Source organism: Vipera berus (genome assembly GCF_964194415.1).
Source record: "Vipera berus genome assembly, chromosome: 3".
Lineage (NCBI taxonomy): Eukaryota > Metazoa > Chordata > Lepidosauria > Squamata > Viperidae > Vipera > Vipera berus.
The window spans coordinates 203714016-203739396 of NC_138204.1; the positions used below are offsets into that span (position 1 = coordinate 203714016).

At 41.4% G+C, this 25381-nt stretch overlaps 1 protein-coding gene across 3 annotated transcripts in view; it reads left to right on the forward strand.

Annotated features, from left to right (window-relative positions):
• FER1L6 (fer-1 like family member 6) overlaps window positions 1–25381 on the forward strand; it is a 101212-nt gene that overhangs the window by 27414 nt on the left and 48417 nt on the right. For all 3 annotated transcript variants that reach the window (XM_081324885.1, XM_081324887.1, XM_081324886.1), the window contains 12 exons: window positions 1312–1658; window positions 5838–5946; window positions 7454–7631; window positions 10603–10723; window positions 11832–11932; window positions 14268–14358; window positions 17101–17220; window positions 18857–19009; window positions 20158–20344; window positions 22573–22697; window positions 23317–23451; window positions 24915–25064. In XM_081324885.1, coding sequence (XP_081181011.1) covers window positions 1312–1658; window positions 5838–5946; window positions 7454–7631; window positions 10603–10723; window positions 11832–11932; window positions 14268–14358; window positions 17101–17220; window positions 18857–19009; window positions 20158–20344; window positions 22573–22697; window positions 23317–23451; window positions 24915–25064 — 1817 coding nt within the window. The remainder of the gene's footprint in view (window positions 1–1311; window positions 1659–5837; window positions 5947–7453; window positions 7632–10602; window positions 10724–11831; window positions 11933–14267; window positions 14359–17100; window positions 17221–18856; window positions 19010–20157; window positions 20345–22572; window positions 22698–23316; window positions 23452–24914; window positions 25065–25381) is intronic.

Here is a 25381-nt window from a genome sequence, read left to right on the forward strand (position 1 = left end):
TTGTTTTAGGACAGGGCTTTTCAACCTTTTCACCCACTGTACCACTATTAGCATATGGCAACATCCGAGTACCACCAGTCGCCTAGCAAGGTGTCAAAAACTTTATGACCAAAAAAAAAGGAAAAAAGTGATGAAGTACAGGTAGTCCTTGACTTACAACAGTTTGCTTAGTGACTGTTCGAAGTTACAATGGCAATGAAAAAAGTGTCCCCAAGCCACAGCCGAGCAAGACACCTGCCTGCCCTCCCGGCAGCGCTCTTCCTCCTGTCCGAGGTTTTCATTGTTGTGAGCATTTCTGTTGAGGATTGGCAGCAGGGGTGGGGTGGGGGTGTGTTGTTGTTGTTGTTATTATTATCCCCCCGTCCCCCCGTCTGTTGAGTGGTTGTAGCAGGTTTTGGTCACTTCCCATGACCCTGGGATACTGTGACCGTGCCAAGCATCTGAATGTAAATCACAAGACCCTGGAGATGCTGCAACATTCCAGCTGATTGGCACTTCTTCTGGGCTCAGCAGAAGCATCAGGATCAGCGCCAAGCTGCAGCTGGAGCCTGGCGCTGATCCTGGTGCTTCTGCTGAGCCCTGACAGCCCTGCAGCTCCAGTCATCTCTCGCTTAGGCTTGTGCAGTGCTGCCACCGGTTCAGCTCATTCCTCTCCCCCACTACCACTTGTCTAGGATGGTCGCGTACCACCTGCCAGGTGCCAATGTACCACAGGTGATACCCGTACCACTGGTTGAAAAGCCCTGTTGTAGGAAGCAATTCTTTTCTTGACATGTGGCATGCATAGTAGTTAAAGAATATATTATTTCTTCTTACAAGATAGATTGAATTGCCCAACACAGTCATACCTACACTTTTCCCCCCAAAGGAAAAAAGATGGTACCCAAATATATGCATAGTGCCTTACCTGTTATTTTAGTTCACTACATTACACATATCTAAAATTGTAAAAAAAAAAGCTATCCAAGAACTTAGTTTTCAGGCAGACTCCTTTTACTGGAACTTCTTTTCATGGAAATCAAACTCTCTTGCTTTCCTAAACTGGGTTTGGATAAGGCACAAATAAACCACACACACACACCATTCATTTACAATTGTATAAGTCACCTATAACTTCTAGGCAAGGCTTTAATTTACTTGTGTAGATTTACTAGCAAATAAGTACATCAATCTGTAAGACAGGCAGCAAACCACTGTGCCGGCTCAAAAGTGTATTTGGTATGCATCTAAACATGCCTGCTTGTGTTAGTCATATTTGTTTTTCTCATGCTTCATTAGGCTTCTCTTTGTGGGACGTGTCTCCTTTTTCAGGTTTCCTGCCTACTTTTGGACCTGCTTGGATCAATCTTTATGGTTCACCCAGAAACCACAGCTTGATGGATGACTACCAGGAGCTCAACGAAGGCTATGGGGAAGGTGTCTCTTTTAGGGGACGTCTCCGAATTGAGCTTGTAGTGGAAATCCTCTCTGGTGCGGCCCAGGAATCAAAGTTCTCAAAGCTCATCAAGGATGTGAAACAGCCATCTAAGGACAAAGATTCTAAAAGTTCAAAAGGAACCGGAAAAGACAAAGGGGCAGAAGATGGCAAGTCATCTTCCTCTTCAGATAAAACAAATTCAACAGATGCGGAAGTGGAAGCTTTTGATGTGCCCCCTGAGGTAAATAACTAAAATCTGGATCTGCTTTACTAGATGAATCCCAAGATGTAGGGCGGGCCTTATTTTGGATGACCCAGCTCCTACTGAAAGGTAGTTCTCTTGGACATTTTTTCCAGAATTTTCCGTTTCCTCAACACACTACAGTTTCAGCAGGTTTGGGTTAGAGGTACTTTTGCATTCAGAAACAATGATAACACAGTATAGTAATAATAATAATAATAATAATAATAATAATAATAATAATAATAATAATAATAATAATAATAATAATAATAATAATAATAATAATAATAATAATAATAATAATAATAATAATTTTATTTGTATACCGCCCTTCTCCCGAAGGACTCAGGGCGGTGAACAGGGCAATACATGTTAAAAGACAAGAATACAAAAATTAAAAGAGATTAAACAAGATGCCCAAGAACTATAACAATAAGTTAAAATACATAAAAAGCAATAAAACCCAAACCCATCACCCATCAGGCCAGGCCGGCTTGTTCGAACAGGTAGGTCTTTAGGTCGTGCCGGAAGGAGCGAAGGTCAGGCGCCATCCGGAGCTCAACCGAAAGATGGTTCCATAAATCCGGCGCGCCCACAGTATGACCTCTGAAGGCTTTATTCCAAGGCAGGATAAGAAGATAATACAATCATATAACCCAAATCAGTAGTCAAAGCTATTCAGTAATAGTACAGAATATAATAAGACAAAGAAAGAGCTTATGACTCTTCTGGCAGGGAACCCCCAAAGAGATGAGGTTACTTCAAAGCTAGCAAACGTGGAGCATAGGCCCTGAAGCATAATTAAGCACATTTGCTTCTCACTGGTGTCTTTTCACTGGATTTTACCAGTGACAAGAGGATAGGTATTTGCAGTGCTTTTTTTGTAAAAGAAAAAGGTGCCGGAACTCACATATGTCATACAACCAGCCTTGCCTACCCTACAAGGTTCCATCCAAAAAAGGTGCCGAAACTCCGTTCTGGGCATTCTATGACAAAAAAAGCCCTGGGTATTTGTCTTGGAATATGTTGCCTTCCTGTCAGGAATGAGCTCGTTAAATGTGAGGAATCTTTATTTATATCAGGTGGTGATGACACCATATGAAAGTTAATCTGTTTCTCGAGGTTATTTGGACTGAAGATGAGAAAGATCATCCTGCTCTACAAAACAGAACAAAGGAGTAGGCAAAATAAAGTATAACCCAGTGAAATTAATGTTTGCTTAATTGTGCACTACATATTCAACTATTACATGAGAATACCAAGAAAGAGGTATGCAATTCTTCCTCTGATGGAGCCCCCAGCACTGCAGAAGGTTCATGTAGAAGTCATACATTCTTAACTCTCTTTAAGTTTGTTCTGGGTCTGTATCCACATACAAATTTCTCTAAAGACAGAGACCAATGGAGTTGGTCTTCTGTTTGCTTCTCCAAAGGGCAGAACAAGAAGTAACGGGTGGAAGATCAATAAAGAGAGATCCAACTTAGAATTAAGGATAAATTTCCTGACAGTAAGAACAATTAACAAGTGGTATGGCTTACCTCCAGAAGTTGTGGGTGTTCCATCATTCCAGGTTTTCAAGAAGAGACGGGACAGCTGTAATAATATAGTCTCCTGCTTGAGCAGGGGATTGGACTAGAAGACCTCCAAGGTCCCTTCCAACTCTAGAATAGAATAGAATAGAATAGATCTCTTATATAGAATAGAATAGAATAGAATAGAATAGAATAGAATAGAATAGAATAGAATAGAATAGAATAGAATAGAATAGAATAGAATAGAATAGAACAGAACAGAATAGAATAATAGAATAGAATAGAATAGAATAGATCTCTTTATAGAATAGAATAGAATAGAATAGAATAGAATAGAATAGAATAGAATAGAATAGAATAGAATAGAATAGAATAGAATAGAATAGAATAGAGCTGGAAGGGACCTTTGAGGTCTTCTAGTCCAGCCCCTGCTCAAGCAGGATAACCTATACCATCTCAGACAGGTGAATGTCCAGTCTCCTCTTAAAAATCTCCAGTGATGGAGCGCCCACGATTTCTGGAGGCAAGCTGTTCCACTGGTTGATTGTCCTCACTGTCAGGAAGTTTCTCCTCAATTCCAGGTTGTTTCTCTCTTTGATCAGTTTCCAACCATTGTTTCTTGTCCTGCCCTCTGGTGCTTTGGTGAATAACCTGACCTCTTCTGCCTTGTGGCAGCCCCTCAGATACTAGAACACTTCAATCATGTCTCCCCTAATTCTTTTCTTACATGCAGTGTCAACCTTGGGACGGTAGGAAGTGTCAGGAGCCTGTTATCTCCTTGGTGCTCTTATATTTATATCTGGTCTTTCTGCATATTAAAGCGGAGACATTTTAAGGGGAAAAAAATCAACAGTTTTATGACTGAGACTCAAGGCAAATGACGTGTGAATGGGTAAAGTAGCACTGATGAAAAGAATTTTTTTTATTTTTTATTTTATTTTAATTCCATTTATATCCCGCCCTTCTCCGAAGACTCAGGGCGGCTTACAAGCTTAGCAGTATGTGGAACCTCTGTGGTTGGTAGCACTGTGTGGCAAGATATTTCATCCACATGACTGAGGTGGGGCTTGCAAGCTTGTTCTTAAGAATCCTCTGCTTTTTAGAGAAGGTTTTGAACATGAGAAGGCAGAAGGGCTGCAAGGTCAGAGAAAATTGCTTCTCCCAGTTCAACTGATGGAAGTAATTATCCAAGGTCTTCTAAACTCTGAGCCCTGCATAGTTTACTGTTTAGAGCTGAAAAGTATAATTAAACAGGGTTATCACAAACACACACATTATTTAACATTGATTTCATCCCATATGTGCTTAGGTATTTGGTGGTCAGTCTTTTAGCAGCATTTTTATATACCTCCCATACAGCTGTCTTGTATCTTATGGAATTGCCTATAAGAAAAAAAATGTTGAATGCATAATCATCAGGGCAAAGATTGGTATTTACTGAATATTTGTTTTACTATAAAATAATATACCATTTGTCTGAAATGGTATAGGGCTTCTTGCCTCAGCACGGGTGTCAAACTCGCAATGTCACGTGACGTGTCGTAACGTATCGTGACTTTTTCCCTATTGCCGGCAATTGGGTGGACATGGTTTTAGCGTGATGCATCCAGCCCGTGGGTTTGACACCCCTGGACTAGAAGACTATTTAACCAACTGTTAAGTAGTTCTACCATCTGATGCCACTGGCCATATTCAAATGAAATTGATATCTAAATTCTGCCTGAATCATGACAATTACTTAAAAATTTAGATTTCTGTTCTTTTGTAAGGTTAGATTAGAACCAAATTATCTAAGAAATGAGGTAATTGAGACATTACCTCCATGGAGGTAATGTCTCAATTACCTCAATTCTTAGATAATTCAATTCTATGAATTCCATGGAGATAATGTTTAAATAATGATATGTAATATTGTACAATATGATCTATTAAATCTTTAGACCATCCAGTAGACATCTGGTCACTGATTGTATAAAAGATTTGATCAATTGATCCTTAAAATAACAGAATTGGAAGGGATCTTGGATGTCTTCTAGTCCAACGCCCTGCTCAGGCAGGAAACCCTATAACATTTCAGACAAATGGCTGTCCAGTCTCTTCTTAAAAACTTCCAGAGTTGGAGCATTCACAACTTCTGGAGGCAGTTTGTTCCAATGATTAATTGTTCTAACTGTCAGGAAATTTCTCCTTAGTTCTAGGTTGCTTCTCTCCTTGATTAGTTTCCATCCGTTGCTTCTTGTCCTGCCTTTGGGTGCTTTGGAGAATAGCTTGACTCCTTCTTTGTGGTAGCCCCTGAGATATTGGAACACTGCTATCATGTCAGCCCTTGTCCTTCTCTTCTCTTAAACTAGACATACCTAATTCCAGCAACCGTTCCTTATATGTTTTAGCCTCCAGTCCCCTGATCAATCCAATATAGCAAGCTTTTCAACTCATTGGAAAATTTGAAAACATGTTATAAGTACTTTCGTAGTGGATTTGGCAAGTACCAAAATATCTGAATTTCCACATGGCTGTGGCCACCAACTATTTTAATTTCTAAGGAGGCTTCTAAGGGTTAGCGGTAACCAGAGGCATTGTTAAAAATATAGTCATTTAAAATTCAGTTATTTTAAAGTAGATTTCCTTTGTTATGTTTTATTAGATTCATGAAGAACAACTTGAGGAATTCCTTCTCTTTGGGGCATTTTTTGAAGCAACAATGATTGATAGGAAGATTGGAGATAAACCCATAAGCTTCGAAGTATCTGTTGGTAATGTGTATAAAATTCTAGTCCGCATAGAAATTCTGCAGGCTGATGTTGCTGTTGACCATTTGATTTGGCTGTTCTTTGAAATAACTTTACCTAGTATGGAAAGTGTGTACTAACGTCATGAAAAGACCACATCAGGTTGCTCGATTCAGGGCCAGTATCAAACTTCAGGAAAAATCCAACATGTCTTTTAATTGCAAGAAAAATCTTCCTTCCTTCAAATTACATCAGTTGTTATCTCAAGATAATAAGCCTATATTATCAGCTTGGGTGTAGAGAAGAAGTCCTTTTAGGTGAATAAGTCTAAGTCTAATATTGACTGAAACATGAGGCCTGGGAGAGGCTGAATATGTCAGAACCTCGTCAGTGTATTTGTGTACTGTAGTTAAGAGCAAGCTCTTATCCTGTTTCTCCACCCTCTTAAGAAAGATTAAGGGACAGACTTTTCCATTACTCATGTTGACAAGTACAGATAGTCCTCGACTTATGACCACAACTGAGCCTAGAATTTATATTGCTAAGTGACAAAATTTGCTAAGTGAGTTTTGCCCCATTTTACGACATTTTTGCTACATTTGTTAAGACTGAATCGCTGCAGTTAAGTTAGTAACACGGTTGTTAAGAGAATCTGGCTTCTCCATTGACTTTGCTTATCAGAAGGTCACAAAAGATGGCCTCACGACCTTGGGGCACAGCAACGGTCATAAGTGTGAACCGGTTGCCAAGCATCTGAATTTTGATCACATGATCATGGGGATGCTACAAAGGTTGTAACTGTGAAAAACAGGGCTGTCACTTTTTTCAGTGCCGTCGTAACTTTGAATGGTCACTAAATGAACTTTTGTAAGTCGAGGACTACCGCACTATATTTCTCAACTGGATATTATTCCATGGGATCAAAGAGTTGGTAGGACTATAGTCCAAACCATCAGGATACCAAGGGGAAGGTTGTAGACAGGGATTTTCCAAAGACTGGGGATATAGTAGAATCACACACGTGATTTGCTATAGGGATCCCATATAGGATCCCTGTCTGAAGCCTGGACTATAAGAGATCTCTCGAAAGTTATGTGAATGAAGATTTGTTGGACCTGCTCCAAAGTTCTCATGTTCCAAGGAACTATCTTCATTTATCATCAAATTCAATAGATGCTGGTTTGATTGCCACTCTAGCTGCTATAGAAAGACTCCGGAATATCCCGTTGAAAACATAGACATGAAAACACAATAAGATCACTTTAAACAACAACAACAACAACAACTTTGTTATGTTTTTCTTAAGCCTTTGGTTACCTGAGGAGCTACAAAATTAGTGCTGTTGGAGGGAGATGTTCTGTGAAATCCTGCAGAATTTTAAGAATTTGACATCTTTTATGATACCTGCTCATTAGCACCAGATGTCTGCTATTGTAAATGAATTTCTGGCTTTTAATTTTAGGTCCTAGTCTAATTTTTATCTTTCTCATTTTGCCATCCCGACAAGTAGTGGTTTTTTTTGTCCCTGTAGGGAACTTTGGAAATGTGATTGATGGGGTGTCATCTGGGGCCAGGGGAAAAAAGAAGACCCATGAAGGAGAAGAGGAAGAAGGCGCCCCTTTGTTGCAAGAAGAAGAATCACTTGGCATTGCAATGCCTCTGATATCTACCACGTCTCCTGAAAAGCCATTAATTACGGAAGGAAACAGGTAGATTCCTTCTCTTGCTCCATTTAACTCGGACTCTTCAAATAACCAATGGGTTGACATACTGTATCATTGAGCCAGGCTCAAGCATGGATTGTTGACTAAACCACTGCTAATAAGGTTTGCATATACTACTAACTCCAATGACATGGGTTGCACAAACATCAAAATTTGACTCCCCATAACTACCCAAATTACTTAAGGGAGATGTCAACAACTTTTTGGGATGTTCTAAACCAGGGGTCTTCAAACCTGGCCCTTTTATGACTTGTGGACCAACTCCCAGAATTCCTCAGCCAGGCGTGCTGGCTGAGGAACTCTGGGAGTTGAAGTCCACAACTCATAAAAGGGCCAAGTTTGAAGACCCCTGTTCTAAACTGTGATGGGATTAGAGGCTAGTGAAGTGACTCTGTCAAGAGGAAAAATCAAGAATAAAAGTCCAAAAAGTCAACCTGGAATCCACAACTCTCCCCTTCTTTAAATGTGGTACATGTAAAAAATGGATAAGTCTTCTATTGGCTGGTCCTGGCCATCCTCTTAACTTTTTTGAGCTGTGAATATAACGTATTGCCAAAATAATTTACTGGAACATCTGTAAAAATTATCATGAAAATGAAAATGTGGTGGGAACACAGAGTTGAAAAAGCAGAGAAAATTAGCAGGTTAAAATATTATAGGATTTCCGAATATGGGCTGATAAAAGCTTTGACTCCTAACATGCCAGACTGAAAAGAAGAAAGTGTGGATAATTGATGTGGTGATACCAGGAAACAATAGAATAAAAGACAAAGAATTGGACAAGATCACAAAGTAGCAAGATCTGAAAATCTAAGTTGGAAGGTTTCAACATAAACCAGCCCTGGTGATCCCTGTGGTTATCGGTACACTAGGTGCCATACCAAAAGGCCTTGGATAGAAAACCTGCACATTGATAAAATTTCCATCTGTCAATAACAAATGCCACACTGCTTGGATCTGCACATATGCTATGCTGATACATTGCAACATCCTAGGGCAGGCATGTCAAACTCGCGACGTCACGTGACATCGCGCAACATATTGGAACTTTTTCCCATTGCCGAAAATGGGATGGGCGCGGTTTCTCCGTGACGCTCTGGCCTGCGGGCCGGCAGTTTGACACCCCTGTCCTAGGGTCTTGAAAAGAATTCAATGTGAATGAAGCTGACATTGACTAAAGAACTGGCAGCTGTGATTTCACATTGTTGTGTGCAATGTTGTTGTTGTTGTTAGCTGCGAAGTCGTGTCCGACCCATCGCGACCCTATGGACAACATTCCTCCAGGCCTTCCTGTCTTCTACCATCTTCTGGAGTCCATTTAAGCTCACGCCTACTGCTTCAGTGACTCCATCCAGCCACCTCATTCTCTGTCGTCCCCTTCTTCTATTGCCCTCGATCTTTCCCAGCATTAGGCTCTTCTCCAGTGAGTCCTTCCTTCTCATTAGGTGGCCAAAGTATTTGAGTTTTAGCTTCAGGATCTGGCCTTCTAAAGAGCAGTCAGGATTGATCTCCTCTAGGACTGACCAGTTTGATCGCCTTGCGGTCCAAGGGACTCGCAGGAGTCTTCTCCAGCACCATAGTTCAAAGGCCTCAATTCTTTGGCGCTCAGCCTTTCTTATGGTCCAACTTTCACTGCCATACATTGCAACTGGGAAGACCATAGCCTTGACTATACGCACTTTTGTTGACAGGGTGATGTCTCTGCTTTTTAGTGTGCTGTCTAGATTTGCCATGGCTTGCCATATTTTTTTGGGGGGGGTTGTGTGTCTCAGCATGCAAAGTGTTCTAGTTGTCTAGTTGACCCTACCAAAATCATCTCCTAAAGGCATCTTTGTCAATCCAATTCAGCTTCCTTCCACTTAAAAAAATAAAAACTAAATGCAGGATTCGTCTAACAAATGCTCTCATCTCAACTACTTATTATGTAACAGCTCTTTCTGGAAATTTGGGGATTTATCTCTGTGCACTGTGATGCACCTGGTGCATTTTAATTAGTCAAGGAAGGCTAAGGATTAGCAGTCTAGAAACACTCAGGTATTTGAAAGGGAAGCATCTGAAAGAGAAGCTGTTGAACAGGTGGGAAATGTTGCAGCTGAAAAAAGGGCTGCCTTGAAAATTTTGTCCCCAGAGAACAAACTGAAAACACCAGTTTTGGAATGAACTCACGCCTCTCTAAGGAGTTGAAGTCCACAAGTCATAAAAGGGCCAAATTTGAAGACCCTGGTCTAAAGGTTGGATGTGATATTCCCCCCCCCCGCCCCCCAGATATAGGCTAGACCAGGAAATAAAAACCAAGCCATTGCATATTATTGACAAGGAAACTAACATAGCTGTTTCCATGAAGTCATCAAGAGTTAAGCTCAGATCAAAAGAGAACATGTACTTTTCAATGCAGGGAAAGCAACTGGCTATGTATTTTCCTGTTTGGGTCTTCTGTAGGACCCTCAAACTGTTTCATAAGTCAAAAGATGAAAACTTTCCCATGTTACTGCCTGGTATGGATGGATGGATGGATGGAGAGAGAGAGAGAGAGAGAGAGAGAGAGAGAGAGAGAGAGAGAGAGAGAGAGAGAGATTGGATATCTGGGAATCCCAAAGAGCAGTTCGACCAGGACTTAGCAGCACCAATGATTCAAATAATTCATTAATCAATTCATAATTGAATTAGATGTCATTTTTAAAAACAGATATCTTTTTAAAAACAGGTAATTTTTAATGACTACTAACAGATGCTAGACCTACCTGGCCTTCTATGTCAGACATGTTAAACTCGCAATGTCATGTGACGTTGCGCAACGTATCGGGATGGTTTTGCCATGGTCGGCAATGGGATGGGTGCGGCTTCTGCATGATGCATTCGGCCCGCGGGCCGGCAGTTTGACCCCCCCCTTGTTCTATGTGATGTCCCTTGGAAAGGGGATCTGAATATACCAATGAGCATTCTTCTCTTTCAACAGAAACTACCTATACTTGCCTTATGGTGAGAAAAAGCCTTGTGTCTACATCAAGAGCTTTTGGGGGAATCAAACCTTTAGGTTGTATTTATCAAATACCCTGGAAAAAATGGGAGATCTCTTGGTAAGTTTGGAATAAGGCTGATGATTGAGCTGCATGCAGAAAATGTGTCTTTGTGAAACTGTTTACAATCGATCGATCAACTCAATTTTATGTCCTGTAAGCCACCTTGAGTCGCCATATGTCAGTAGGTGGCAATATATATTTTCTAAATAAATAAATAAAGAAGAGAAACAAGAGTTTCTGCCCTATCAGCATGAACATCTGGGGCATCAACACCCCAATCAACAACTCAAAAGCCACACACAACCAAGCACCACATAAATACTATGCATAGAATAGCCCAAAGCACACATTCCAGTAGAGCAGACATGTCAAACACAAGGCCCGGGGGCCGGATCCGGCCCGCAAAGTGGTTTCATGCGGCCCGTGAAGCCATCCTGGAAACAGTGAGGGAACGGCCCCCACTGCCTTGGCCCTGGCCTAGAGACCCTCCTTCTGCCAAAGACCCTCAGATCTGTCCCACTTCTGCCCAGGCCCCCATAGGCACCTTTGATGCGAACGATGTAGAGCTGGCCACGCCCACCCAGTAGGCCATACGCACTCTAGCCACACCCACCCAGTAGGCCACGCCCACCCAGGCCACACCCACCTGGCCCCTTGAGGGCAACTGCAATGCTGATGCGGCCCTCAATGAAATTGAGTTTGACACCCCTGCAGTAGAGGATGGGCCCCAGTATGAGTCCAAAAGCTCAGAAGACTAAATCTGTGGTCCTGGTGACCGACCCAGATTGGATTTTGCAATATTATCCTGGGACACACATATTCACCTTCATTTGTGAATATTTTCCTTTTACATTCTGTCAAATACGTGTTTCCTTTCTTAAACTTACAGCAAACTGCATTATTTAGGGTTTAGCAGATGTTTCTTTATCTGCAGCTAAACAATGGGCATTTTTTTCTTCCCTATACATGTGCTTTCCTACACGTACATTTTCCTTTGTTACATGAAAGAGTCACTTATGTATCCTGACAGAAACCAGTTACTACTGTCTTTCCTTATTATAAACGTATAAAAATATTCTGACAACAATACGTATCTAAAGCATCGATTGCTATCTGGAATGATTTTAATGCCCTTCATGATATTGCTCTTTCCTTTATCTTTCAGGAAGAAGGTTTAGAGCAAGTGAAAGATCTAATTAAAGTTTCTGAGATTGCATCAGAAGAGAAAATAAAGTCGACTCTGGTTGATTTTGTCAAGCAAAGTAGGTAAGAATACTCAGGGAATAAACCTGTCACAATAGTCACGGGTGGTTGATAGGAACTGGTGATATTTGGAAAAAACTTACACTTTCTTAACCATGCAGAGAAGAGCCAGTTTCAGTGGTGGGATTCAGCCAGTTCGCAGCAGTTTGGCAGAACCGGTAACTAGTTTTTTGTTGCCCATGCCCAGAATGGACTTCCGGAAGTGGCATCCACACAGAGAACCGGTTGTTCACATATTTGAATCCCACCACTGGCCAGTTTGGTATACAGTAGTGGTTAAAAGCACCAGGCTAAAACTGGGAGACAGTGAGTTCTAGTTCTGCCTGAAGCATGAAGCCAGCTGGGTGACCTTGGGCCAGTTACTTCTCTCAACCCTATGAAGAAGGCAAGGGCAAAACTACTTTTGAAACTCTGCTGGTTTTTTCTCCAGGCAGTTGTCAGGAGTCAACACCGACACACACCGACACACAAACAAATCATGAAGAGTTGATTTCTAACATACTGTATGTCTACACTTATTTTGACTCTGCCCCACATCAGTTTGTGACTTATTTTTAAACAAAACATATACAAAAATAATTTTTCCTTCTGATTAATTTTGCACAGAATAATCTTCTGTACCTACCTGGTTTTACACTTTGTGTTCACCTGATCTTAAAACAGGGGTCTTTTGATCAATATTTATATATTCTACTAAGAGCTCTTTTGTAAAAAGGTTGAATCATAAGCAGGTTTTATTTTGCATATCAGTGAGGGAAATGTGACCCAGCTTGAAAACGAAAACTGATCAAAATCTTTGAGCACAACAGCTAAATCAGAATTGCTTGCTTTTATCATATTCGGTAAGTGTAAAAGTTATTAGGTAAAGGTAAAGGTTCCCCCGCAGATGCGTGCTAGTCGTTTCCGACTCTAGGGGCCGGTGCTCATCTCCGTTTCAAAGCCGAAGAGCCAGCGCTTGTCCGAGGACGTCTCCGTGGTCATGTGGCTGGCATGACTAGACGCCAAAGGCGCACGGAACGCTGTTACCTTCCCACCGTCGTGGTCCCTATTTTTCTACTTGCATTTTTACGTGCTTTCGAACTGCTAGGTTGGTTATTACTGGCTTTGATTCCAACTTTATGCCAATTGGTTTTTTTTCCTTTGTAAAATTACCTGCAGTTCATTACTAGATACAGGTAATCCTTGACTTATGACCACAATTAAGCCCAACATTTTTGTTGTTAAGTGAGTCATTTGTTAAGTGAATTTTGCTCCATTTTACAAATTTTCTTGCCATAATTGTTAAGTGAATCACTGCAGTTCATAAGTTAGTAACCCGGTTGTTAAGTGAAACAGGTTTCCCCATTGACATTGCTTGTCAGAAGGTTGCAAAAGGTGAACACCTGATCTTGGGACACAGCAATATCATAAGTATGAACCAGTCGCCAAACATCTGAAGTTTGATCACATGATCATGGGGATGCTGCAACGGTCGTCAGTGGGAAAAACGGTCATGTCACTTTTTTGGAGTGCTGTTGTAACTTTGAACAGTCACTAAATGAATTGTTGTAAATCGAGGACTACCTGTAATCTAGCAAGCTTTTGAATCTGCCAGAAGGACGTATCACTGATGGGAAGTATTCACTAACAATCCTTGTAAATCAGTACTGAATGCAAGATTAACATAGTTATACATGTTTGTTTAAACTTCCGTTGGATGCAGTAATGGAGGTGCAAAATAACAACCTGTTCACCCAACAAATTAATCTCCTTTGGCAGGGGTGTCAAACTCAATTTCATTGAGGGCCGCATCAGCATTGCAGTTGCCCTCAGGGGGCCGGGTGGGTATGGCCAGGGTGGGCGTGGCCTACTGGGTGGGCGTGGCTAGAGTGCGTATGGCCTACTGGGTGGGTGTGGCCAGCTCTACATCATTCACATCAAGGGTGCCTATGGGGGCCTGGGCAGGAGTGGGACAGATCTGAGGGTCTCTGGCAGAAGGAGGGTCTCTGGGCCAGGGCCAAGGTAGTGGGGGCCGTTCCCTCACTGTTTCCAGGATGGCTTCGCGGGCCACATGAAACCACTTCGCGGGCCTGATCTGGCCCCCGGGCCTTGTGTTTGACATGTCTGTCCTTTGGAATATTAACACGGAAATTGTGTTTCTGAATCTTCATGTTTTTTATAAATACAAATGATAACTCTGTTTTAATACTGTGCTCTAAATTAACATTCTTAGTGTATCCTGCCTCTCCTGGTTTGTCAGATTAACATACATCCCAGTAGAAGCGCTATTTTTGTTTTTGTTTGTTTGTTTTAGAAATGTTCTTTTATTGCCTCTAAAGCTTCTTTTGTGCATCCTTAGGGCCTTTATGACAAATGCTGAAAAAAAGCCCAAACTGATGAATCGTACAGCTTTGGATAAAAAGAGATTGAAACTGTGCCAGCAAGAACTGGTAGGTGAATTATTTGATTGTGTTGTTGTGGGAATGAATTAGAAATCTACTGCACCAATTGACTGGCATTACGTTTGTGCTAAGCGCTGCTTGGTTTAACTATAATTTAATGAATAAACTGAATAAACAGTTGCAAGATCCAATCTGAGTTGCTCAACGGGACCAAAGGTTTACTTTTCTGAGCTTTCAGACTTGTGCTGGCCATCAATCGCTGGCCATCAACACACCAATCAACCAATAAGATAAGATAAGATAAGATGATAAGATAAGAAGATAAGATAAGATAAGATAAGATAAGATAAGATAAGATAAGATAAGATAACCTTTATTGTCATTTTTTTTACTGTGGGCACAACGGCACACATCAATAATGAAATTTAGTTTTTTTTTTAAATTATATTTTTATACCGCCCTTCTCCCAAAGGACTCAGGGCAGTGTACAGGGCAATAAATATAAAAACGAAATACAAAAGTTAAAAAACAATTAAATATTATGCCCAGATTTAAAACAGTAATTAAAAGACATATTAAAACCCCAACCCTAACCCATCAAACCAGGTCAGATTGCTCGAATAGATAAGTTTTTAGATCGCGCCGGAAGGAGCGGAGGTCGGGGGCCATCCGGAGCTCAACCGGCAAGCGGTTCCACAGGTCTGGCGCGCCCACAGAGAACGCCCTCCCCCTGGGGGCCACCAATCGGCATTCTTTGATTGGAGGCACCCTGAGGAAGCCCTCTCTGTGGGAGCGCACTGGATGGAGGGAAGTTGCCCTTTCTCAAAGTGGAACACATACATGACACACACCTAAACATACTATATACAACATATGTATAGATCCACACCCCTACCTAACAAATAAATATTAAATACTGTCCATCTTGAATATATAACAGAAGGAGGAAGCTTTAGAGTTCACAAGGTTCATACTATATGGAACAAAGCTGAGGCTGAATCTGGATGTTCTGCTACGGATACCATGAAGCCTCCTCCCAGAAGGTAACAAGGAAAACAGGTCGTGAAGAGGATATGTAGTGTCCCACATAATCTTATGGACCTTGCTCAACCACCACATAAGTCACCGCATAAGGCACCGCATAAATATGACACATAGAATAGCTCCAAGCACACATTCTGCTAGAGAGAAGTTCCTTGAAGATGGGCTCCAGCACAAGTCTGAAAGTTCACAAGTATAAATGTCTGGCCCCAGCCACTGACCCAGATTGGATCTTGTATCCTGGAACATATATATTTGTCCTCATTCGTGAATTAACTGCTCCATCACACGGCAGGCTGGGAATAGGGCAAGCCATGACCAGAATGGCTGGGTTTCCACAAAACATAATGGCAAAGACATTACGATGGCTTGTACGATCTCTAACTCCCATGGAATTCAATCACCCGTGAAATGCTAAGTGTGGCCATCATCCAGCCTGATGTACAGCATTGGTCCAATTCTGCTCACTTGAGCCAGATCTGAAGGAGAAATGTGGGATTATGCTAAAAGAAAATGACAAATGGAAAGATCATTGCAGGTATTTTTGTTGTAAATAATTCATTCACCACTAGTGACGCACTGTCATTTAAAACTAAAACCACAGATGGCTTGAAACTTGGGTAGGGGGAGATTTTAGTTACATGCAGTCCTTGACTTACAACCATTCAAGTAGTAACCATTTGAAGTGACTTATAACCATCCTCATGGTCACATGATCAAAACTGGGCACATGACAACTGGCATGTATTTACAACAGTTGTAGGATCTGAGGATCATGTGATCGCCATTTCAGACCTTCCAAGATGGCTTCTGACAAGCAAAGTCAATCGAGGAAGCCAAATTCTCTTAATGACCACATAATTCACTTAACAATCATGGCAACAAAGATCTCATGTTGTCACTGGCACCATCACAGGCCAATTCTTTCCATTGGGGAGAATTTAGGAGGAAGTGTTAAGAAAATGCCCACTTAACGACTTGTCCCCTTTGTCCTCTGAACCTCTGCAATTGGAAAAATTAGTTTAACTTCCAGGGATTGGAACTGGAAAACAAATCTATGAATTTTGCAGTTCCCCACAAAGGTCTTAGAATTCTAGGTTACTTTGACACTGCAAATTAGAGCAGGGCTCCCCAAACTATGGGCTGCGGCCCGGGACTGGGCTGTGGGGTCTTGGCCAGCAGGCTGCGGAAGTGGCTGGACGGTGCATGCACGCATGGGCGCGCATTTCCCCCCCCCCACTCACGCTAGTGTCTGCGGCCCATTTGCACATGTGTGAAGGGGGCTGCTAGCCCAGGATGGGTTGCATGGCCCGTTTGTGCATGCACAAAGGGGCCGCTAGCCTCCGCGAGGAGTGCACGGCTATTCATCCATGCACACAGAACCAGCGCATACCGCATGTGTGAATGGGGCTGCTAGTGCAACACCAGGGTGCATGACCCCATGCGTGCACGCGTGTACACACACACCAATTTTGAAGCTGCTTTCTTTCCCTCCGGTCCGCAAGCCCGGAAAGGTTGGAGACCTCTGAATTAGAGCATTTGCATCCCCTGGAATTGAGTGGATCCTTGAACTAATCAGTTGTTTGAGGATGGAGGTTCAAAAGATTTCCCTAAATTCTGCTGAAGATGTTACCTAGCCTGCTGATGAAACCTTCGGAAACCAACCCACAAACTCGGAGAACGAACTTCTACCCGAGCTATAGATATTTGCCACTACTGCAAACCAGTTGTTTCTCTGTGTTTTTACAGGAAGCCATGTCGAAGGATGCTAAAGGGATTCTCCAGCAGCAAAAAAAGAAGATTTCACTAGATGAAATGATGCGTGAAACACAAAACTTTATAGAGAGGATTCGGTTCTTAGTCGACGAGGTAACTGCTCAAGTTTCCTTTCTTGACCCACTTGACATTCAAAAGCAACACCCTACTTTATGCCTTAGAAATGATTTATGATAGCTAATATTTTCTGAGACCGGGATTTTCCTTGGAAATTGCTATGGCCTTCTCCAGTGTAAAGAATAAACGCATAACTAATTAGACAATACTAAGAAGCAGCACCAATAAATATGCTTCTTGACCTCTCCATTGGGATTGGAAGCTATGGTCAAGATTCACTTTATAAGAGGAAATATAATATCTTCCTAGCCTATATCCTAATATTTGTATTTTTGAAAGAACTCTTCTGTCTGTGTGCGTGCGTGCGTGTGTGTGTGTTGTCTACAAAAACTTGTATACTTGTTGTGATGTATACATTTGGACTGAGGACATTCAATCTCACTCTCTACCCAAATTAGTCAGCTGATATCTGAATGTAATTTTCTCTATGCTATACTGAATGCTTGTGAGTCTTTAGCAAGATAGCCTGTAAGTATTGGGGTTATTTTTTTTTCATGGTTGCCCAATTCTGATGTATAAACATGAATTGTGAAAAGTAGCCTTATTTGTTTGTTTGTTTTCTACAACCCTCCCCCCCCTTTTTTTAAAAATTTTTTACATGGGCATAGGGTCTTAAAACCCTCTATTATCACCATAGATTTAAACACAAACACACCCAAAGAAATCACACTCTCCCCTGTATGGAATTGACAGTTTCAAAGAAGAAGCACAGGACTGGAATGAAGGATTCATTTTCTTCAGTCCAATCTATTTAATGATCTCAAACTGGGTAGGATCAGCATGTACTTATGCTGCAAAAAATAAAAGCTGAAGGTTAGTGTTGAAAAAAAAGTCTTCATCAGGGTCCAGTCCAAGCTGGGAATAAACAAAATGGAGACTGCTTTAGAAAGAAAGATGTAGTTTATTGAAGAGCAGAGCCAGACACAAGCATGGCTCTGGTAAAGCTGACCACAATTAGCTGGGAGTTATGGGTTTTTATACCTTCTGGGGCTCTTGAGGTTGTTACCTGTTCCTGTTTGAGGCTTTGTATTTCCTGTGTCATGTATTTTGACCTGTGCCCTTTTGGTATTGGTGGGTTAATCCTATTATATCTTTAGAGTTTGGGTGGGGTATGTAGATTTTAGGGGTCTTTGTCTTCCTAATCTCATCAGCTTCCTGGCTCCAACCTTCCTGAATGGATTATTACATCTGCATTTCTAAAAGCTGGTTTCTGCTGAGTTTTTTGGCTGGAGGGAGGGAGAAGTTTCTGCCTTTTTAAGATCTTCTCCATTATTCCTTTGGAGAAATATATTCTGCCTTTTTAATATTCCCCTAAATATTTCTTTCTCTGGATTCTTCCCACATTATCAAAATATGTAATAAATAAACCCTCAAATCTGAACTCTGAGTTCCATAAAGAAGGTATAATATTGTTGCCTAAAGAGAGGCTGAAAATATGTTTTGTGATTACATGCTATGCCTGCATTTTCATTTTGAAATAAGAGCTTGGTGTGTTTAACAGGGCCTTTGATCATCAATTTGTATTTTATTTAAGCTGCTGCTGGTTCAAAAAAAGATTCTGCAAGCTGTATCCCTGACTTAAGTTAAAGCTGTAAATGTTCTTCTTTTTAAGCCTCAACATACAGTGCCCGATATCTTCATCTGGATGCTTAGCAACAACAAAAGAATCGCCTATACAAGAATCCCAGCCAAAGACGTGCTGTATTCCCCTATGAAGGAGCAGCGGGGCAAACATTGCGGGAAGATTAAAACCCACTTTTTGAAAGTAAGGCTGAAAAGAAGTAAAATAATGTTGATGCTGCCTAAGTCTTACTCAGACCAGTTTCCCAGAGAGAAAAAGTATTGTCAACCCTGAGGGGTATGCCAGGTCATTATTGCAGGGTCCTTGGTGTTCTCCGAGCTTGGTTGTTTTCTTGCAGCACTGATAAGGTTACCTAGTTGGGTAATGAAATGTCTGCAAGAAAACAACCAAGGGCCCCACAGTTCAACCCTGAGTTGCAAATATTCTCTTCTAGTTGCAAATATTCTCTTCCCCTCCGCCCTGTGCGTTCCCACAGAGAGGGCCTCCTCAGGGTGCCTCCGGTCAGGGAATGCCGACTGGCGGCCCCCAGCGGGAGAGCCTTCTCTGTGGGTGCCCCGGCTTTGTGGAACCAACTGCCGGTGGAGCTCCGGATGGCATCAGACCTCCGAACTTTCCGTCGTGGCCTGAAGACCCATTTATTTGAATTAGCTGGTCTGGCCTGATGGGGGATTTGGGTTTTAAATTGTTGTTTTAGAATAGTATTATTGTTTTTAACTGGGCACTGATTTAATCTTTTTTTAACTTTTGTATTGTATTGTATTGTTATTTATATATGCCCTGTGAACCGCCCTGAGTCCCTAGGGAGAAGGGCGGTATACAAATTAAATAAAACGTAAACGTAAACGTAGTGTTTATGGAGATTCTCAATCATTCGGGTCACAGTTGTCCCAATGATACTTTTTCAAAAGGTAACTTTATAAACCTATTATAGGCATCGTACACTATAGTATTTTAGTGACAGCTTTTGTATTTTTCCTTTTTTTCTGCAGAGTGGAATTCTCTCTCCTCTCCTCTCTATCTAAACATCTCCCCTATCACTGAGATTGATATTCTCGGGGCTGACACTATTTCTAGATTGATCTATTGATCCATCGTTCTACAGTACAGATGTATTTTGCCATTGTTTTCTTCTATACTACTTTTTCAACTTCTGGTCTGGCTGCAGCCCTAGGATGTCTTGATAGACACCTTCCAAGTACTGTCCCAGCTGGATCCTGCTTAGCTTCTCATGATCAACAGACATCATTTAGATGGTGCTACCAGTGGGGTATTACGAAAAAATACGGTTAGAAATATCATTGGTGATTTGATATTTTAATTTTTTTCTTTAGTTGCCAGGAAAAAGACCCCCAGGTTGGAACGTCCATGGAAAAGTTGACACTTATCTCTGGCTTAGTTCTGCTCACTATGCTCATGCTATGATGGAAAACTTACCTGCTGGATATGAAACAGAAGCACCTTTGGCAGAAAGTACAGGATCCCATCCTACTCCCTACCCTGTCAGTCTGATCTACAAAAGTGAGACGCAGTTTTTATTTGGGTACCAGCAAATTATCTAATGTATGAAGGCTCCTTGGTGCTCTCAGAGCTTGCTTGTTTTCTTGCAGAAATTTCACTACCCAAATGAGGTAACATCATCAGTGCTAATAAGGAGTGCTGTTTGCTGCCAGTTTATATTCTAGTGCAGGGGTGTCAAACTCAATTCCATTGAGGGCCGCATCAGCATTGCGGTTGCCCTCAAGGGGCCGGGTGGGTATGGCCTGGGTGGGCGTGGCCTACTGGATGGGTGTGGCTAGAGTGTGTATGGCCTACTGGGTGGGCGTGGCCAGCTCTACATGATTCGCATCAAGAGTGCCTATGGGGGCCTGGGCAGGAGTGGGACAGATCTGAGAGTCTCTGGCAGAAGGAGGGTCTCTGGGCCAGGGCCAAGGCAGTGGGGGCCGTTCCCTCACTGTTTCCAGGATGGCTTCACAGGCCGCATGAAACCACTTCGCGGGCCGGATCCGGCCCCCGGGCCTTGTGTTTGACATGTCTGTTCTAGTGGCTTGCCTGTCACACTGACAGCAAACGGCACTCCTTACTAGCACCGATGATGGGTGATGAAATGTCTGCAAGAAAACAAGCAGGCTCAGAGAGCACCAAGGGCCCCCCTCATATCAATCCTGAGCTACAAATCTTATCCTTTATTAGTATCTAATGTATATTGTGCAGTTGCTGCTTACAGATTTATGTGCTTCTTCGAATCTTTAAAAAAACCAATATAATTAAAATTTAAAACTTATCCTCTGTTTTTTTATTTATTTTTTTTATTTTAATCCCATTTATATCCCGCCCTTCTCCAAAGACTCAGGGCGGCTTACAATTTAAGCACAAACCAATGTGCTTAGCAATAGCCTTCATTCTATGTATATGCCTGCTTATTAGGGCTTTCGCCCCCCCCCCCAAGCGGCATTATTACAAAGTCATCTTATTGCCCCCAACAATCTGGGTCCTTATTTTACCTACCTCGGAAGGATGGAAGGCTGAGTCAACCTTGAGCCTGGTGGGACTCGAACCTGCACTAATTGCAAGCAGCTGGTGTTACTTAAGGAGGCATTAGCCCACTGCTCCACCAAGGCTCTATATTTTTTCTTTTGCAGAAGATAAAACCTGGAGTTGGTTTCAAAGAAAATTGATGGAATTTTCCTGATTATTTGTGCTGTTCAACAAGAACATACTATCTTTGAGGCAGTCATTTTTGATAGAGAAAATTAAACAGAAGCCATACATTGGATTCTAGGACTATATAAACCCCTTCTATTAGAAAGTGAGGATTAGTATAATCCTGACCAATTGCCCCATCCATTTTGTTTATAAAGTATCTGACACGAATTTACCCATCTAATCCGGGACAAATCAGGATTCAACATAATTTTCAAGCATGTACGAGCGATTGGGGCTTTGGACTTTTTATTCTCAGAGCAAAAATATCCTGAGAGTTATGCTGTGCGAGCATAAACATTTTCTTAAATAAATTATACCTGCCCTGCTTAAAACAGGGCATTTTGAAACACATCTTCAAACTGTGAATGTTCTCATGGTCAGCCCAAGAAGTGCTGAAAAAGAAGATGCAGAGAATCCCATACTACTGATGCGTTGTTGGGGAAGGAGTGAAAGAAAAAGCCAAACGTATACAATCTCAGTGGGTGGCTCGGTGGGTTAGGACGCCGAGCTTGTCGATCAGAAGGTCGGCAGTTTGGCGGGTCGAATCCCGAGTGCCGCGTAACAGAGTGAGCGCCTGTTACTCGTCCCAGCTTCTGCCAACCTAGCAGCTCGAAAGCACGTAAAAATGCAAGCAGAAAAACAGGGACCACTCCGGTGGGAAGGTAACAGTGTTCCGTGCGCCTTTGGCGTCTAGTCATGCCAGCCACATGACCACGGAGACGTCCTCGGACAAGCGCTGGCTCTTTGGCTTTGAAACGGAGATGAGCACCGGCCCCTAGATTTGGAAACGACTAGCACGCATGTGCGGGGGAACCTTTACCTTTACCTATACAATCTCAAACCTGAGCTGGATTTTTTTTCTGGGAAAAACAAAGAACCAGGGTATTTTCCAGCTAATGTTGATCCCACAATGAATCAGTTAGAAGAAAAATGATGCAACCTGTTCCATGTTCTTTTATATCCCCTTTTTCCTACCATGTTTCTATCCCACTCCTGGCCTTCCCCAAGTAATATTCATAACTTTCTCCATTATCTGCTTGCAGCCAAGAATACTTTTCAGTTGAGAGCTCACATGTATCAAGCGAGAGGACTAATTGCAGCTGACAGCAGCGGCCTATCCGATCCTTTTGCTAAAGTGACTTTTGTTTCCCACTGCCAGACCACAAAGGTAAGGGAAAATGAGAATGATTAATGTACTTAGAGAAGGGTGTCCAACTTTTAGCATTTTACAATATGTGGCCTTCAACTCCCAGAACTGAGGCTTGCTGGCTGGGGAATTCTGGGAGTTGAAGTCCACATATCTTAAAATTCCAGAGGTTGGGAAACACTGTCATAGTGGAACAAGGTCACGTTGATGTCATTAGACAACGCAACCCAGAAGAAATCCTTTTGCAGGTGTGATCAGGTGTAGGAAAAACCGTTCTGTAAATTGTTGGCTGAATGATCAAAAGTGCCAAGAGCTTAATTTAAAAAACTATATATTTTAGAAATGTGCAAGGCCAACCAATTCTATAGTGATCCTGGGTGGCAGGCAATAAAGATAGACATATAATATAATTTTTAAAAACCCAAACATTGGAAGAAAACAAACTCTTTAAAGAGAATCAAAGGACCTGGTACCTGTTTTAACCTTTTTAACCTGCTTTAACCATGGTCATTTGAACATATTATGTTGACAACTATTGCCAAATTTGTTTGGACGATATCAGGTTATTACCAGAATAAACTGTAATATCTTCTTGCAAGCACTACTATTATTAATATACTAGTTTTCCCTTCTCCCTTAGATCATTCAACAAACTTTGTCTCCTACTTGGAATCAGATGTTGCTTTTTAATAATATTCAGCTTCATGGCGATGCCAAGGAAATTGTTGAATTCCCTCCTGTAATCATTGTGGAACTCTATGATGATGATGCTGTGGTAAAGATAATTCCCCATACTTATATACATTTTTTAAAAAAAGATCTGTTGGTCAATATAATGAGTTGCAGAGGCTTTTTAAAAAAATATTTTTGAAACCATCCCAATGTTATGAACAAGGTGCAAGTGATATATAGAAGGTGAGGTTGTTCTGGAAAAAAAATATTCTACTTCTATCAATATGGTGAAAGAACTAAGTAAAACACTGATTTGTTATCTTTCCCTTAGGAATCAACAATGTTGGATGTAATATACTGTATGCTAGTTTTTTTAAAAAAAATATCTAGAAGGACAAGGAAGAAACATATTTTTAGATCCCCAGGCCCCAGTTTTACATGACCTTGGTGTCCCCATTCAAATCCTTCCAAATCTTATGAAAGGGCTATATGGAATATGATTTCAACCAACTCTCATTGGGATCTCATAAAGAGATCCTGAAGTCTCAATAAAGGAGAATATTTGTAGCTCAAGAATGAAATGAGTGGTTATTTGTGCTGTCTGAGCTTCATTGTTTTCTTGCAGACATTTCATTACCCAAACTAGGCAACATCATCAGTGCAGTGGTGGTGTTACCTAGTTTGGGTAATAACACATCTGAGCATCAAGAACCCTTCATCCAGTGGTGGGATTCATATATGTGAACAACTGGTTCTCTGTGTGGATGCAGCTTCTGGAAGTCCATTCTGGGCCTGGGCAACAAAAATTAGCTACCGGTTCTGCCAAAGTGGTTGAAACCGGCTAAATCCTACCACTGCCTTCATCCTGAAGTCTCACTGGAATTTCTGCATGATTCCTGGATTCTTATCTGAGATATTAATAAATTGTTGGCACCTGAAGGTACCAGGCGTCTTATGAATGTTAAGCATCATAGACAAATATTTTAATTTGGGTGGTGGGTTCCAGGTGTTACTTTGCAGAAAATGGATGCTTATCTTGCCAAATGGGCAATGCATAGGATATCAGAATTTAATGGCCTCTGGTGGACTAATTACATACTTTATCTTGACTAAGGGAATATTGACATGATGCCCATTCTTGCTTCTGAAATATCATCAAGGGCTTAATTTATTTCATTAAATGACGGCTCACTTGTCATTTAATCTCTGTGCCGTTAAATCAGTGTTGACTCTTAGCAGCCATATGGATATGGATGATCTTTCCCCAGCTTGGACCTTCAGATCTTCTAACACTGCTGGAACTGTCCTTTTGTACATCCATCAGTGCATTTCTAAGCCACTTATCACTGATTGATTGAAGCCACATAGAAGTACTAACACTAGACAAACACAAACGGATAAATGAAAGTGTAGGATCCTTTGTTTCTACTGAATCTGGATAGTTAATATTGCTGCACTGCTAGTAACTCCTTTGCTTATTCCAATGATTGCAAACATGAATTTGGAGGATCAGCAGAACGTGAACATAAATGGCATTTTGTATTTTTTTTCTTTTTAAACATATAGGGAAAATCAGAATATATTGGTGCAACTGTGGCCGCTCCAATAACTAGGCTGGTGGAGGACAAATATGAGCCTCCAAAACTTAGTTACCACCCTCTGTACTGTGGCAGTCTTTCAGGAGGGGATCTGCTTGCTGCATTTGAGCTACTTCAGGTGAGTTTTGAATAATTTCATTTTTAAAGGAATTAAAATGGGATTCAATTCCATTCAAAGTTGAATCCAGTTCAATTAAAGATGGGTTCAGCTTTACTCTGTCTCATTAATATGCACTGCCAGTGACTCCTAGTGACCACATAGATAGATCTATATAGTTTCCAGTAAGAATGCTCTTCATGTAGAAATACTTTAGAGGAAGATTTTATTTGAATTAAAGTTGGGGGGGAAGGACTGTTAGTTCCAAGGAGAATTTCAGGATATTTTTTCCAGAGTGCTTTTAACAGCATCACAGCTGAACAGTAACATATGTTTTT